A 17,244-nucleotide genomic window follows, 5' to 3' on the forward strand; every position below is an offset into this window, starting at 1 on the left:
GGGGGGGAATATAAGAAAACAGAGCGAATAAAAAATGGCTCCTTCCATTTGCAGAAGGGCTCTGCAGAATAATAATCCAAAACATCTGAAGGACATCCATTTGGGGATCACTGCCCTAGAGGAAGGGTTGTTTACCTTTAAAGAAGTCATTCTCACTGGAATTAATGTATAACTATACCAAGATTTCTGTGGGGAGAAGGGAATGGAGGTGAATGGAAGGGCAGAAATATCACACTATAGCGATATTAATGCCTATGGCCTTAAGCAATCAATAGGTTCTTGGGGGTATAATATCCCATGAGAAATTCTTGGAAAGTGAACAAATAGGGCATTTGGAATATTGAATACAATAGCGATCCCTCCAGAAGTCATGTTTATCAAGAGGATTCTGCATCCAGCTAAGAGACAGAGCAGAATAGACACCAGATTTCTTTTGTAGTTGAATGAGATTGAACAAGCATTTGACCTTTGGGATACTGTGGAAACATATGGAATGCAAGATGCAGACCATAGAACCATTTGTGGATTAAGGCAAAGCATCTTAACTGTGTTGTCATTTTCACTACAGAATTTTAGCAAAAGGTAAGACTATGTCCTTTACAAGCAGGTTGCTGGCTGCCAGGCATGCTGTCTGTCTTTTTTTAATGCCGTCCCTTTCTGTTCAGCTTTCTAGCAGGTGCTTTCCTTTCACATTGCTTTCTCCTTATTTATTTGCCTCTCCTACTTCTTGCTCCCATTTCCATTTTTTCCATTTCCCCCCTTTCTTCCCCTTTTCCATCTTCTCCCCTCTTTCTACCTCCTCCCCCCCCCCCGTTTTGTTATGATCTTCTCATTTCCTTCCTTCCATTCTGATCAACAGCCTCAAATTCTTGTGGGTTTTGCCTCCAACCAAGCTGATATAGGCAGATTGCAAGGTGTATGTGAGAGAGGAAGAGAGAGAGTAGGATATGCAGAATAATAATATGTAAATGTTCTCTTAAGTCCCACATAGTTCAATGAGGTTTACTCTAAACCAAAATTACAGTAGAAGGAAGGAAGGGAAGGAGGGCGGGGAGATAGATAAAGCGGTGAATTGAATTAGCAATCTGAAAGATGCAACAATACAGTACTGGGTTGGGGGCGACATTCAGGCTTTGCACTTCCACTGGCACTGTTTCCATCAAACACTTCCTACCTCCCTAATATTACTTTTAAAGCAGTCATGAACAAATCTGATTGATTTAAATACTTTATTGTAGGCTGGGGCATATTTTGGCCATTCCTAAATTTGATTATATGTTAACTGAAAAGCTCCAGTTGATACAACAACATTTATCTTTCACTGTAGAAAAGCGAGAACATCCTGATGAATAGAAGTTCACTCCAAAATATCTGAATACGTATTTGTTTGTTTTTTCCTACACCCCCAATTTCCATGACAGTTGTTCTGAAGAAGGCTTCTTTGTGGATTTTAAAAATATTGGATATCTTCAGAGCCATACTAGTGGATTATTTGGGCTGTGTGCATTTGTGTGTTTGCTAACATGGAGGTGATGAATGCATCGACAGTGACTGAATTTATTCTGCTGGGGATCCCTTTTCTGCACGAATTACATGGAGTGTTTTTTGTAATTGGTTTATTCATGTACATCATAGCCATTGTAGGCAATGGGTTCATCCTCATCATTGTAACCATTGAGCCAAGACTTCAAACCCCAATGTACATTTTCCTGTGCAATCTTGCATTTCTGGAAATCTGCTACACAACAACCGTTGTACCAAAAATGCTGCAAACGCTTTTGCAGAAAAAGACTGCTATTAGTTTTGCTTGCTGTATGGCCCAGGGATTTTTCCACTTCATCCTGGGCAGCACAGAGCTTTTCATCCTCACAGCTATGGCTTTTGACCGCTATTTGGCCATATGCAGGCCACTTCAGTACCCAATGATTATGACAAAGCATGTTTGCATTCAGATGTCTTTTGCCACCTGGTATGTAGCATTCATAATTATGTTTCCTCAGTCCATCATTGTGTGGAGGCTGCCTTTCTGTGGGTCCAACATTGTTGACCATTTCTACTGTGATATCGGTCCCATCTTAAGCCTAGCCTGTACAGATACCCACTTGATTGAATCTCTGGGACTGTTGAGCTCCATCCTGATTGTCATCATGACCTTGATCCTCACTGCAGTGTCTTACGTCTTCATCATCTCCACCATCCTCCGCATACCTTCAGCCACAGGGCGTAAGAAGGCATTCTCCACTTGCACGTCTCACCTGATTGTAGTGTCCATGTTGTATGGAGCTCTTGTCTTCATGTACGTGAGACCCAATGTTCATTCCTCATCTCGTCTAACAAGGGCAGTGGCAGTACTGAACACTACCCTCACTCCAATGCTGAACCCTTTCATATACACAATCAGGAACACAGAGGTCAAAGAGGCAGTCCGGAGCGCAATACACAAGAGAAGAGGATTTCTCAAGTACGACTTTTAAAAATATACATTCCAAACTATGTACATTTATGGTGTGGTGGTTGCAGATTTATGCTTGCTTTTAAATTTTGTGTCTATATAAAGCCTATTATTAATAAATCAACAAAATACAAGGTTGGTAGGCAACTTTCCTGATGTGAGATTTCAAACACCGAGACACATTTATGCAGAGCCATCATTTCAGGTTTCAGGTTTTGGGTGGATTGGGGCAAAGCAATTTCTATGTCCACTTACAAAATTCTCAACAAGGCACTCTGAGCATATATTCAAGATTTGATTGTAACCTCCACCCCCCAAAAAAACTCACCTACCATTTAATATCTGCTGTAGTTACTCTTTTGCACCTTATAATAAGATTGGAGAGTTAAAGTAGCAATACTCATTAGGTAGTCACTCTTCTTTAAAGCAAAGTTCTGTTTTTGACTCATTGATCTTGTGCAAAAATAAGACAATCCAATAGTACAATGCTACATATGTCAACTCAAAACTAAGAACCATTGTTTCCAGTTTAACTTATTCTGATGCAAGTGTGTCTTAGGGGGAGTGAAGCAGACCAAGACCCTTGAGCCAAACTGGGTAGCCTCCAAATTAGCCCAAGCTGAATTGAGCTATTCTACCAATCTTCAAAATGGCTTCTGAATGGAGTCTTCTGATTAGCACAGAATAGATAGTCATGTTCTCCAGTGGCCTCCTTATCCCTCCCATTTATGCTTAAAAAATGATTCCACCATACGTTTTTCCCAAGTGAAAGTCACCAGCTGCCCTCAGTAACATCTGTCATTATTTTCAGCAGTGTGATTTTAGATAACAGAAGGAAGAATATCCTGACTAATGGAAGGAGCATTCACACCTAATTTGAGACCCAGCTGAGACAAATTGGAGGACTTACAGTGGTGTATCTCAGGCTGAGCTGAGGAACTTCAATCTGTGTAGCCATGGCGGAGCTCAAACTCAACCAGAGACCAACCTCTGCTTATCCCAGTGAATCTTAGGGTGTAGTCCTATGGCACAATCTACCAAGATAAGCATCTTAGGATGCAGTGGCTCTCTGGCTCAGAAAGTTTATTCCCAGATCAGCTGCACTCAACCAGCGTTCAGCTCCCAACCTTAGCTCAGCCCAAGATAAGCCATCACAACCTGTTCCTCCTGGCTCAGCCACACCTTTTACCTGTCTGTAACCTGATGGTGTGGGAAAGTGCTTGTGGTCTGAGGAAGAAGGACACTTTCTGGACCCAGGAGGTTCCCTAGTGCTGCTTTGATGGACGACCAACTACCTCCCAAATAATGAACATTTGCATGTCTCACTAGGCTGATTTAAAAAAGAAACAACAAAAATCGACAGCACACTGCAAGCTTATTTCCCATGGAGATGATTTCTGTAGAGCTTCCTCATACCCTGTCAGACCACTTTCCCGTTGAGCTCAGTATTGCTTATTACCAGCAGCTATCCAGGGTTTCAAGCAAGGGTAGCCTTAACATAGCCTTATCAGCCATATCATAAATGCTGATTTATGTATGCTTGTATCTGATTCTACTATGAAGTAGCTAATCATGCTTTGTCAATGGTTGCTGAAAAAGACTGCATATGGAAATTGGAATCAACATTCCCTCTGGCACTCGTGGACCCCATAATACCCAGAGACATCTTCCTTGTAACTCACCGATGCCTCTTGCCCCTCCTGTTATTTCCATTGCTGTTGATGCCTTTTTCTTTGTTGAGTGGGTATCCAATTATATTTTTTTTGGCGGGGGAGTTCCTGATTTTTTGTATGTTTAGGTATGGATGTGGGGACTTTATAGGTGTGTGTTTTTTTCTGTTGTGGGGGGAACGATATTCCTGGGATCACTATTTTCTATTCTGTGAAAGGGATATTTTGTAGCACCCAAGACAGTTTCTTAGTTTTCCCAGTATGTCCCTGGGCCCCAAAAAGTTTGGGAATCCCTGCATATATTTATGTGCTACAAATCTCAAATGGGGAGGGATGTCAGGGCAAGTCTAGGGCTGAACACGCTTAAGATTCTTCCTTCAATCAGAAGCATGGCATTGCCAATGCAAAAAAAAAACAACCCATCACAAATAATAAAACAACAACTTGCTTCTGCCCAAAGAATAGAGGATTGGCCATACTCCTTTGTGCCCCATTAGGTTGCAGTGAACCATTGTTGATTAGTAATTCATTATATTCCCTATTGTGGCTGAAGCCAAGCAGGCATTCATTTTGAATTTCTTTGGCAGTCTTCACAACATTGGTTGTGAGCCCTTTTGCTAGCCATGAGGGCGTTTGTCATTCATAAAACTGAATGGAACCATTTCCTTTTTGTAGTCTGCATGTCTGCTCCTGATGACACTGTGTGCAACCCTGGAAAACCTACACATTGACCTGGGTCGGAACTTACACTCACTTGGTGTTTTAATTATTATTAAAAAACCAACCCGTTGAGCAGTAGCTAATTGTGCTTTATCTTGTAACATTATAATCCCCTGGGTTAAGTAAAACACAGATTCAGCTTTAATTAGCTGAAGTAATAACTATATTGCTTGATCGGTTACTTAAAACATTGCGAATCACTTGATGGGTTCTTCTTCTGAGGTACTACACGAGTTTTCTTTGCCTTGGACATCTGAAAGATTCTTAAAGAAGAGGAAATGCTAAGTACACAAAGGGATGTGAGTATTCTCTCCTGTTTTGTGGGTGATCCACATTAATTGTTGTCATTATATTAACTGAAATGCATTATATGGGCTATGGGGCAGATTTAGGATGTTCTTCCTTTTAAACTTTATGTCTGACAGCTTGAGGGGGCTGAATATTCAGATAAATTTGGATTAAGTTTTAATTGTTTTTTGATATTTAGCATTTCTTTAATTGCATGTTTTCTTGTTTGCTACCCTGGGCTAATACTAATATTAATACTAATACTACTTGTAATAAGCCATGCAACCATACTGGTGCATCTAAAACCTTTTTCCAGGATCCAACCCAATAAAACTTCAGATATTTTCTAGTTCAGGGAATGTCATTTACCTTCACAAGATGACATGAAAAACTATCAGCTAGGATAGTTCATACAGTAGATTGCAAATGACTCCACCTAGCAAAAGGTTTCAGGCAAGTCATCTCCAAATATTGTCATATTTATTGGACTTCAATTTTCCCAAAATGTTTCGTTCAATGTTTCCCAAAAGATACAGCTCCCACACCCTCCCACCTCAATATACATAACTTCTCCATATTCCCAACAAGGTTTTCAACTCAAAGAGTCCAAAATGCAGGTTATCTTTCACTCTACTCACCATGGGCATTTTAAAATGGCAGGTAGGGTAGAATTCAACACACTGCACTATTACAAATGTTCAGTCTGTGCAAGCATATAAGTTTGCCAGATAAAATGACTCCTGCTCCTCTTGTATGCTGTTCTGGGGGGTGTCCGAACTGTTCCCAGAGTCAGTTTCAGACTGAGGCATAGTGGGGAGGACTCATGAGGAGAGGGGAGGGGAAAACAACCTATTGTGCTGGGCTCCCACTCACAAAATTCATTGGATGAATCCCACCATTAATGTTTTGATGTCACACTGCACATTCACTTCTTTTGAATATGACTACCCTGGAACAAACTTGGATTACTATTTAGTTGTTTTTTTCTTAATTATTTACATGTGTTTTTATCTTGTAACTTATTCTGTCAACCTTCTGAGATCTTGTGATGAAAGGTGCTATATAAATTTAATAAATAACAAGAATAAATATGGATTGCTCCTGCTAAAATCTACTGAGCTTAATCATGTCAATGAACCCTGTGTCCATCTTCTTGCTCTCCCTCTGCATTCTTGTAGGAGTGCTTTTGTTAGTTTTAAAAGTTGCCTAATCCTTTTGCTCGTTCATTTGTTCATTCACATGTTTTTCTTCCTAAGACATGAGTCAAATATGGCAAATGACACATCAGTGCGTGAGTTCATTCTTCTGGGCTTCCCAACTCTTCGGCGGTGGCACCTGTCACTGTTTGTACTCATCCTTGTCATATACATTCTCACCTTGGCAGGGAACGGCCTCATCATCATCATCGTGAGAGTCAGCAAGCAGCTCCAGACCCCAATGTATTTCTTCCTGAGCAATCTTTCTTTCCTTGAGATCTGGTACACAACCACTGTCATCCCTAAAATGATGGAGACCTTCTTGATAGCCAGGACCACTATCTGCCTCCATTGTTGTGTGGTACAGTCCTTCTTCCACTTCTTCCTTGGCATCACTGAATTTCTCATCCTCTCCATCATGTCCTTTGATAGATACATTGCCATATGCAAACCTTTACATTACACCACAATTATGACCAAAAACCTCTGCTTACTGTTGACACTGGGTTCCTGGTCACTGGGATTTGTAGTTATCTTCAGTCAGGCAGCTTTGATACTGAAATTGCCATTTTGTGCTGGCAACACCATTGACCATTACTACTGCGACGTTGGCCCCATTTTGAAATTGGCCTGTGCAGACACCAGCCTCATTGAATTCCTTGGTTTGTTGGGGACAGCCAGCATAATCCCAAGTTCCTTTCTCTTCACTGTGGTCTCCTACATCTACATCATCTCAACCATTTTGAGGATTCCTTCCAGCAAGGGACGACAGAAAGCCTTCTCCACTTGCGCTTCCCATCTCACGGTGGTCACCATATTTTATGGAGCTGTTCTCTTCATGTACTTGAGGCCCACGGCACACTCCTCCGTCCACAGCAACAAAGTGGTCTCTGTTCTCAACACGGTATTAACCCCATTGCTGAACCCTTTCATATACACCATACGGAATAAAGAGGTGAAATCTGCCTTGTGGAAAGCTATAACAAAGTGAAGTGCCGCAGGGAGTAGCTGGTGGCAGTATTGTGATATATTTTCCAGCTGTGGTACTGTATTTCCAGAATGATTTTAGTAGTAACATGTTTTACTTCTGTTTGCATGGTGTTTTCAGTGGGGATTGGACAGCTTTGCCTGCCCCCTTGTTATGGTCACAAGCACAAGATAAGATTGTGTCTGCCTTCCTTGAAATGGGACTGACTTTGAAATGACTGTTCTACTCAACCATCCCTTTCAAGAGAAGAGATGAGGGAAAAATTGAACTCCAGGACACTCTGTATGGACTCTTTGCTTGAGATGACTGGCCTGAATCACGTGAATCATCTAGTAACCACACAATATACTTATGAGGGGTGGGGTGGTTGGTTATTGGGGAAATATGTGTATATTCTTGGTAAGAGAGTAGTCTCAGTACAGTGATACCTTGGTTCTCAAACGCCTTGGTTCTCAAACAACTTGGAACCCCAACACTGCAAACCTGGAAGTAAGTGTTCCGGTTTGTGAACTTTTTTTGGAAGCTGAACATGCTCCATTTTGAGTGTCACACTTCCGTTGTGAGTGTTACGCTGAGGTCTGTCTGTTTTTGCTATTTATTTTGTGTTTTTGTTTTTGCGGCTTTTTTGTTTTGTTTTTGTGACTGTGCGGAACCCAGTTCAGCTACAGTTTGGTTGATTGTGTGACTGCAGGACATTGTTTATCACTTTCATTTTATGGATTAATGGTCTCACTAGATAGTAAAATTCATGTTAAATTGCTTTTTTGGGAGTTGTTTTTTAAAGTCTGGAATGGATTGAGTTTGAGAACCAAGGTACCACTGTATTGCCGCTTCAGTCATGGACTGCTCTCCCTAGGAACACTGGCTCCACACTTGCATTAGTGCAGATTACATGACATCTGTTGAAATTCCCTTCCCAAAAGAACTATCAAAGACGGAGAAGACTTGTCCCCTTTTCGCCTTGCTGCCCACCCCACCCCACTCTTACTGCATTCATGTTCACAGACTTGTACGTGGGCACCAGGAATTGCAACTGAACGAAAATTTGTTCTAAAAACAGAAAAACTGTGTATGTTTCCATATTAAGCTGGTTTGCTAAATCACATGCATGATGACTTACTATTTGCAGCTTCATCCCTTTTGTTTATGCACAAGAGGGTGATGCAAGCAGGATTTGTATATAGAGTAATGGAAATATTTTACTTATGTCATAAAATTTTCATGCTGTTTGATATTGTACTTTTTATAAGTGGGTGTTTGTTGTAAGGGCAGAGTTCACTTAAATAAATGAATATATTACCCCGGGCTCATAATCAAACCTCTCAACTTGGGGAGACCTAAAATAAATAGCAATAACCTTGCAATCTGCACTGAATTAAATTATAGGGAACTATCCTATGCAGAAAAAGTTGGTGAAAAGCAAACTGGTGTAAATTAAGCTGGTGTATAGTTGCCTCAAATCCCAAACCTGTTCAGCCTCAGGGGTGCTGCTGCTGCTCCACCCGACAAAGGTAGAACAAGCCTTTAAAATAAGGTTCAATGCCAGGTTGCCAGGTCACATGATCAAGCTAAACAGGTTTATCAACATCTTTATCAATGACTTGGATGATGGACTCAAGGGCATCCTGATCAAATTTGCAGATGACACCAAACTGGGAGGGGTGGCTAACACCCCAGAGGACAGGATCACACTTCAAAACGACCTTGACAGATTAGAGAACTGGGCCAAAACAAACAAGATGAACTTTAACAGGGAGAAATGTAAAGTATTGCACTTGGGCAAAAAAAATGAGAGGCACAAATACAAGATGGGTGACACCTGGCTTGAGAGCAGTACATGTGAAAAGGATCTAGGAGTCTTGGTTGACCACAAACTTGACATGAGCCAACAGTGTGATGTGGCAGCTAAAAAAGCCAATGCAATTCTGGGCTGCATCAATAGGAGTATAGCATCTAGATCAAGGGAAATAATAGTGCCACTGTATTCTGCTCTGGTCAGACCTCACCTGGAGTACTGTGTCCAGTTCTGGGCACCACAGTTCAAGAAGGACACTGACAAACTGGAACGTGTCCAGAGGAGGGCAACCAAAATGGTCAAAGGCCTGGAAACGATGCCTTATGAGGAACGGCTAAGGGAGCTGGGCATGTTTAGCCTGGAGAAGAGGAGGTTAAGGGGTGATATGATAGCCATGTTCAAATATATAAAAGGATGTCACATAGAGGAGGGAGAAAGGTTGTTTTCTGCTGCTCCAGAGAAGCGGACACGGAGCAATGGATCCAAACTACAAGAAAGAAGATTCCACCTAAACATTAGGAAGAACTTCCTGACAGTAAGAGCTGTTCGACAGTGGAATTTGCTGCCAAGGAGTGTGGTGGAGTCTCCTTCTTTGGAGGTCTTTAAGCAGAGGCTTGACAACCATATGTCAGGAGTGCTCTGATGGTGTTTCCTGCTTGGCAGGGGGTTGGACTCGATGGCCCTTGTGGTCTATTCCAACTCTATGATTCTATGATTCTAGGTTGGGATCCAGCCTAAGCCACCTACCACCCCTTTGGTCCTGTCTCTGCTACACCCCCCAGAAACCCCTTTTGCAGAATTTATAAGTAGTCAGGATGACAAGTTGTACCTGTGTATCTTCAACTGAACCTTCAACTGAACCTGGGTTGGGTACTTAAGACCAGCTCAAGCCAGCTGAGTCAAGAAGCAGCCAGCTAAGATGGAGATCTGCTGCAACCAAACCAGTTCTTACTATAGGACCCCCGCCCCCAATGTCTTGTAAACAATTATGCACTAAGATGGAAATGTTTGCAATTCCTCTCCCTCTCTTTCTCCTCCTGGCAGCAATGAAGCAATACTTAATTGCAATTATATTGTGCCATTAAATCTCCTGGGCAAGTAAAATGGGTATTAGGCTCTAATTGCTTGAATTAATTGTATTGGTCTATCATTGGAAATGGATGGTTGGGTTCTTCTTCAGAGGTCTCACACAAGATTATTTTCGTTTGATAGGTCATGCAATATAGTCATTAATATGGAATTCTCTTCTTAAAAATGGAATTCTGTGACATTTGTCTTCCCTGCAAATGATGATAAATATTGTTTTGAAACGAAAGAAATCATTAGGGTATGGCCACAGCTATGAGTAAATTCCCACAGGCATTACAACTTCCCACAAAGATTGTATGGTGACCTGAAACTTGTGAATGCACAGTAAAGCATCATGTGCATAGCGTTTTGGTCTGGAGCATTTATTTCTGGGTGTCTATCAATGAACTGTCACACACTATGTTGGCCATGTTACATTGGCCAAATGTCACTTGCCAGAAAACATTTATCCTTTCATTTATCTTTTCCCCAAAGATATCTTAGGGACATCTACATGTCCACACCATAAAAGATGGCAGGTACCTCAAGAATGCGCTCCACAGGGAGCTGGCTTCAGGCACCAGGCCCACTGGCAGACCAACTCTATGTTACAAAGATCTCTGCAAAAGTGACATGAAGGCTGACAACATCTACCCTGCCATGTGGGATCTCTTGCAGACAACCACTGTGCCTGGAGTCAGACAATCAGTGTCAGGAGCCCAGGAGCCCAGCTTGATAACACAGTAAGCGTAGGTAATTAAAAGGAGGATTTATTGCAAAAACAAACAGATAGTTCTGGACAGCTCTAACAAAGCCGCTGGCATTATCACTCAACATGACCCTTCTGAAGAATTCTTCCGGTTCCTACAGAATATGTTGAACTGTCACCCCTTACATCTCTTGTTTTGCTTCCTGTCTAGCAGCCTTGCCATTCGCCGACTCTTTGGACTTCTTTGATCCGCTTCATCCTCCTCCTAGTGGAACAGGCTCATTCCTGGCAGTCAGGTTGGGCATCCATAGCAGTGACCAGAGGAGGAATGACTGCTGGGAGAAGTGCAGAGAGAAGAAAACCTGCTGCAGCACAACATGACACTTTCATCTGTCCCAGCTGCAATAAAACATGTCTCTCCCATATCACTCTCTACAGCCACAGCAGGCGCTGTAACCTTCCAGCAACTTGGCCTCACCCCTAAAGGCTCACTCCTCCATTGTCTCTTGAAGCAGACAGATGCCAGCTACAAACTATTATGGAAATAATCTTACAGGTGTTAAGTTAGTCGCTCATGGAATTACCCTGAAGTTTCATCTCATCTTTTTTTAAAAAGAAAACTTACTCAACATTAATTAGTTTTTTTAATTGGCTTGAAGAGATGTGGGAAGTCTCCTTCTCTTGTGAGACAAGAAGATACAAAATGTGGGACGGGAGAGAATATGCTCACACAGTCTTAAGGAACAGAATTGAGATCTTGGCCGTTCCTTGTGGATATTGCTTCCTGACTACATGTGAAGGTGCACGCGGGTCTTGGGGGAATGTGTCTTTATAGACTGTGGATATATGAATATCTTTGACTTGATTCTCAGTAAAGCGGCACCTGGGTTGTGCCTTTTCAGATTGCACTTTTGTCAGAAGGGTGGTGCTGTGGTCTAAACCACTGAGCCTCTTGGGCTTGCCAATCTGAATGTCAGTGGTTCGAATCCCTGCGACGGAGTGAGTTCCCGTTGCTCTGCCCCAGCTCCTGCCAACCTAGCAGTTCAAAAGCACACTAGTGCAAATAGATAAATAGGTTCCACTGTGGTGGGAAGGTAAACGGCATTTCTGTGCACTCTGGCTTCCATCATTGGCTTCCGTCAAGGTGTTCCATTGTGCGAGTAGCAGTTTAGTTATGCTGGTCTCATGAACTGGAATACTGGCTCCCTCGGCCTGAAAGCAAGATGAGCACCACAACCCCATAGTCACCTTTGACTGGACTTAACCGTCTTGGGGTCCTTTACCTTTACTCTTTCTTTCTTTTTACCTTTGTCTGTATGCTTCTGAGGTGTTTTGTGAATGAATAGTCCTGCGTTTAATAATTTCATTCGAATGTCATGGGGATAATTCTCTCAGCTCACCTTCACTTTAAGTGAATTATCTGCATGCAGCTGACTGATGGATCAATGTGATGGATCGCTGATGGAAAAGTGCTTGGGATTGGACTTTAGACTTACTGCATGTAAAGAGATGCTCCACCACTGAGGTACAGTGGTACCTCAGGTTACATACGCTTCAGGTTACATATGCTTCAGGTTACAGACTCCGCTAACCCAGAAATAGTACCTCGGGTTAAGAACTTTGCTTCCTGCGCGGCGGCAGCAGGAGACCCCATTAGCTAAAGTGGTGCTTCAGGTTAAGAACAGTTTCCGGTTAAGAACAAACCTCCAGAATGAATTAAGTACTTAACCCGAGGTACCACTGTATAGCCACTTCCTGGTGAAATGTGATAGGTCATTCTGGACTTTCCAGTTCATGCAAAATAGTCCTTTCATTTGCAAAGATGAGGAGACAGTTCCTTTTTCAAGGGAAGTCTCTTACAAAATTTGATTTTCTTTTCTATTGTCTATTGTTATTGTTCACAGTAGGGCTTGAAGGATTTTTCAATTTCGGCACTGAGGGTAGGGATGGATTCCTCCTCTCTCATTCCCCCCCCATCTGAAATTCAGTTCTTAACACTTCTGCAGAAATTTGTGGGTTAAAACTGCCATGAAGAGTTGTCACTTTTCATCCCAGTTTCACCTATTCATTGCATTCTTGCATGAGTTCTCACTAACATGCTCATATTTTAAAAGTAGTCCCTAATATAACACACTTTTGTTCCTAATGTTGGATGGTATGAGCTGTTAAAGATGTTTCGATTACTGCTCTCTCTCCACCCCCAAACAGAAATTTAATTCCTGGAATTTAGAGTTCCTTAGGAAGAGGGATTGTGAGTTCAACCACTCTAAGCGCTATAGCTTTGTGAGGGGAATTGGGGTCTTCTAACAACTCCCAGAACTCTTAAAAAACCCAGAAACCTACAATTCAAAGGATTGGTTTTGCTTCTTTAACTGTGTAGTGCAAATGAGATCTGGGTTTCATTAATGAATTACCTCATTCAGGACGTGGGAGACCCCCACCCCCGCCGACTCCCTGTCCCCCCAAAACAGTACTTCTGTCTTGTCAGGATTTAACCTGAATCTGTCAACTGTCATCCATCCTCCAATAAGATTTAGAACAATATTTGCTTGCATTTTTCCACTTTTCCTTTTCCTTTCCTTTTTTGCCTTTTTTGTTAATTTTTATAAGCTCTTCTTTTTCCTTTATTAATAGATTTAAAATAAGTGGATTAATGATACCTGTTTATATGATCATGATTATTTAACAATATTTTAGTTTTCTGATTAGATTGGGACTGCTATAATGCTGTGATCAGATGACACTATTATACCAATGTGATTTAATGATGACACTGAAGCATAATTTTGAAGTAATAATAATAATAATAATAATAATAATAATAATAATAATAATAATAAAATGGTCGCTTTAATGTCAACTGAATTCCGTTTGTTAATTATATATTGCAGGACAAAGTATTTACTATTACTTGAAAAATCTGGAAGTTTTACAAATCCAGTCGATATGCTTATGTTCAGACAATACTGTGAATTTTGCAGAATTTTCTTTCTGGGGAAAATATAAAATACATCCCCCTTAACCAGGGTCGTTTGCCCTTTTTATATCAACTATTCTCATGAATAGTTAAATATAATACTGTTCCCATATATTATTGCTATGCTTTCAGGAAAGAAGGAAGGAGCGGTGGAGATGGCTAATGCAACATTTGTCACTGAGTTTATTCTTCTAGGATTTCCAGAAATTCAAGAAATGAACATGGCATTTTACACCATTCTCCTACTGATGTATCTTCTCTCCTTAACGGGACACAGCTTAATCATCTTAGTTGTTTTCATGGAGTCCATGCTCCATACTCCAATGTACTTCTTCCTCGTCAACTTCTCCACAGCTGAGATCTGCTCCACCACAGCAGAGATCCCGAAGATGCTGGTCAATGCCTTCTCGGGCAAAACCAACATTTCCTTTGCATGTTGCATGTTACAAGGTTTTGTTGTCTTCACAATGGGGTCTGTTGAATTCATCACTCTTACCCTCATGTCTTTTGACCGCTATGTAGCCATTTGCAAACCTTTGCTCTATAAAACCATTATGACCAACAACCTCTGCCTCTTCCTGACTTTGTTGGCTTGGGTTAGTGGATTTGTTATCATTTTCCCTCAGTCAGCTGTAGTGTGGACTTTCCCATATTGTGGACAAAATGTCATTGATCATTATTTCTGTGATGTTGGGCCTGTTTTGAAACTGGCCTGTGCTGATACAACTTTGATGGAGCTGATAGGTCTCATTTATGGTGCTATTTTCATGTGGGGTTCCTTGGGTATCTCATTAATTTCTTATACATACATCATAGTCACCATCATTCGGATGTCTTCTGCCACAGGACGATCCAAGGCATTCTTCACATGTGCCTCTCATCTAACTGTTGTTATCATCTTCTACACGGCAGATATGTTTATGTACCTGAGGCCTACAACCCAAGGTGACACCCGAGTCAACAAAGTGGTATCTCTTGTGCGCACAAGTCTCATTCCCATGTTGAACCCTTTCATCTACACAATCCGGAACAAAGACTTCAAAGCAGCCCTAAGGAAATCTCTGAGAAGGAAAATGGTGTTATAGCAATTCCCAGAATACTTTTGTGGAGATGGACCTCATGCCCTGAATGTCTGAGTTCTGCTCCACTGCCCAGTAGGGGAATTAAGATAAAGAAGTGGAACCCAGTTAGTCTTGCCACTGCCTTATGGTTATCACAAATATAACACTATATCCTGCTTCCAGGATAAGCTGGCCCTTTTTCATGTACCAAATTATGATGTTTTCATACATTTTGCTATTATTTCAGGACAAAGGGAGATGGGAAATGCTACAATCATCACCAAGTTTATTCTTCTGGGATTTAATGAATTTCATGGACTGAATATGGTGCAGGGTGCAGAGTTAAATTATTACATGACTTTTCCGGCAACTTTTTGTATTGAAGTGAAGGATCAAACTCACAAATTTGAATCTCCTAACATTCTTGAAACAGTCTTTGTGCAGGCCATGACAAATGAAAGAAGGAAGTCTGCTGACTTACTACTACTACTGCTACTACTACTACTAATAATAATAATTTGTAGCCCATCCATCTGACTGGGTTGCCCCAGCCATTCTGGGTAGCTTCCAGCATATATAAAATCATAGTGAATGATTTATAGCAAAAATAAATAAATAAATAAATAAATAAATAAATATCAATATATCATGTTCTGATCTTGTCCTGTATTGAAAGAATATCTACTTTTTCTTCTTCTTCACCTCCTGCTTTTTCTCATTTCCCTCTTCTAGGCATATTCCCAAGACATCTGGGCTCTGTGTCAAAAAATAATTTTTATATATAAATTATTAGATGTTCAGCTACAAGTCTTTGGGCTTAAAGCCAGGGGAATTGGGGCAATACACCAACATCAATATTATTCCCTATTTCATACACAGTAGAACAATACTGAATTTTTTTTTCTTGTGTGTGGACCGTCTTTCTTTTTTAGCTTACTTGGCTGACTGCAACAAACCCTAACATGTGTAATTAGTGAACTGTAATTTCATCAATATGAAGAGAGTTATCACAAACCTATCTCATTCAGGAAGTCATTTGTTACTGTTGTTGTTTTGTCTCTTTTCTCTTATTTTATTATTTTTGATGGGTTCTTTTTTTTACAAAAAATGATATTTTATGTTTATGAATGTAAGAGATATATTCAAAAATACACATAATATTCAAATATAGAAAAGTTGACTGTTGGATTTTTGCCGAATTGTTTAAGTCAAACAATGAAGAGATAGTGGAAGAATATTGATAAAAGGGTTAAAATAATTAAAAATAAATTAAAATATGAAAATGTTAAAATGCTGCTAAAATGTGTACAAGTGAATCAATTAATGTTGTTGAATAGTTTAATCTTGTTCTTCGGAAAAGGTGCCTTGATAGTAATTAGCCGCTTAATCGGCATGGGATATCTCTGAAGTCTCCCAAGGCTTTTCCTTATTTTGGAAGCCTTAGGGTTTGAGCACGTTCCAAGGAAGAAAATAATAATAAAAAAAGCTTACAAAATCAAATGCACCAGAACTTTTGGGTCTTTCATAGCCAATGCTGTTTCTGGAACACGTGGAATACTACTAAGAAGGTATGTGAGAGTACTTCCTATATTGCAATGAAAAGGTGGGTACAGTTGTAGAATCGTAGACCCATATAGAATCATAGAATCTTAGATTTGGAAAGGACTAGTCCAATGCTCTGCAATGCAGGAACCTCAGCTAAAGTATCCCTGACAGATGGCCATCCAACCTCTGCTTAAAAAACTCCAGTGAAGGGGAGCTCATCACCTGCTGATGCAGTCTGTTCCACTGCTGAACAGCTCTCACCATCAGAAGGTTCTTCCTGATTATTTTCTGTTTAGTTTTCATGTTAAAGTCTGCAACATGTAGGGCAATACACCTAAAGCCATGGACATGATGAGTGATATAGGATAGATAGATAGATAGATAGATAGATAGATAGATGATAGATAGACAGACAGACAGATAGATAGATAGATAGATAGATAGATAGGCGATAGATAGATAGATAGATGATAGATGATAGATAGATAGATAGATAGATAGATAGATAGATAGATAGATGATATAGATGGATGATAGATAGATAGATAGATATAGATGATAGATAGATAGATGATGATAGATAGATGGTAGATAGATAGATAGATAGATAGATAGATAGATAGATAGATGATAGATAGATAGATAGATAGATAGATGATAGATAGATAGATAGATGATAGATAGATGATATAGATGGATGATAGATAGATAGATAGATGATAGATAGATATAGATAGATGATGATGATGATGATAGATAGATAGATAGATAGATA

General features: G+C 40.5%; 3 protein-coding genes across 3 annotated transcripts; all 3 read left to right on the forward strand.

Annotated features, from left to right (window-relative positions):
* Positions 1–1,523: 1,523 nt before the first annotated feature.
* LOC310748689 (olfactory receptor 6X1-like) lies at positions 1,524–2,474 on the forward strand (the record flags this gene model as incomplete). The annotated part of the gene is made up of 1 exon (XM_083584533.1): positions 1,524–2,474. One exon carries the CDS (start codon positions 1,524–1,526, stop codon positions 2,472–2,474), a length of 951 nt encoding a protein of 316 aa, XP_083440659.1.
* A 3,925-nt stretch (positions 2,475–6,399) lies between these two features.
* Positions 6,400–7,317, forward strand: LOC310747160 (olfactory receptor 6X1-like; the record flags this gene model as incomplete). The annotated part of the gene is made up of 1 exon (XM_083581514.1): positions 6,400–7,317. One exon carries the CDS (start codon positions 6,400–6,402, stop codon positions 7,315–7,317), a length of 918 nt encoding a protein of 305 aa, XP_083437640.1.
* Positions 7,318–14,018: 6,701 nt separating this feature from the next.
* On the forward strand, positions 14,019–14,948 carry LOC310748690 (olfactory receptor 6X1-like; the record flags this gene model as incomplete). The annotated part of the gene is made up of 1 exon (XM_083584534.1): positions 14,019–14,948. One exon carries the CDS (start codon positions 14,019–14,021, stop codon positions 14,946–14,948), a length of 930 nt encoding a protein of 309 aa, XP_083440660.1.
* Between the last annotated feature and the right edge of the window lie 2,296 nt (positions 14,949–17,244).

This window comes from Podarcis filfolensis (assembly GCF_964270895.1).
Source record: "Podarcis filfolensis genome assembly, chromosome: 13".
Classification (NCBI taxonomy): Eukaryota; Metazoa; Chordata; class Lepidosauria; order Squamata; family Lacertidae; genus Podarcis; species Podarcis filfolensis.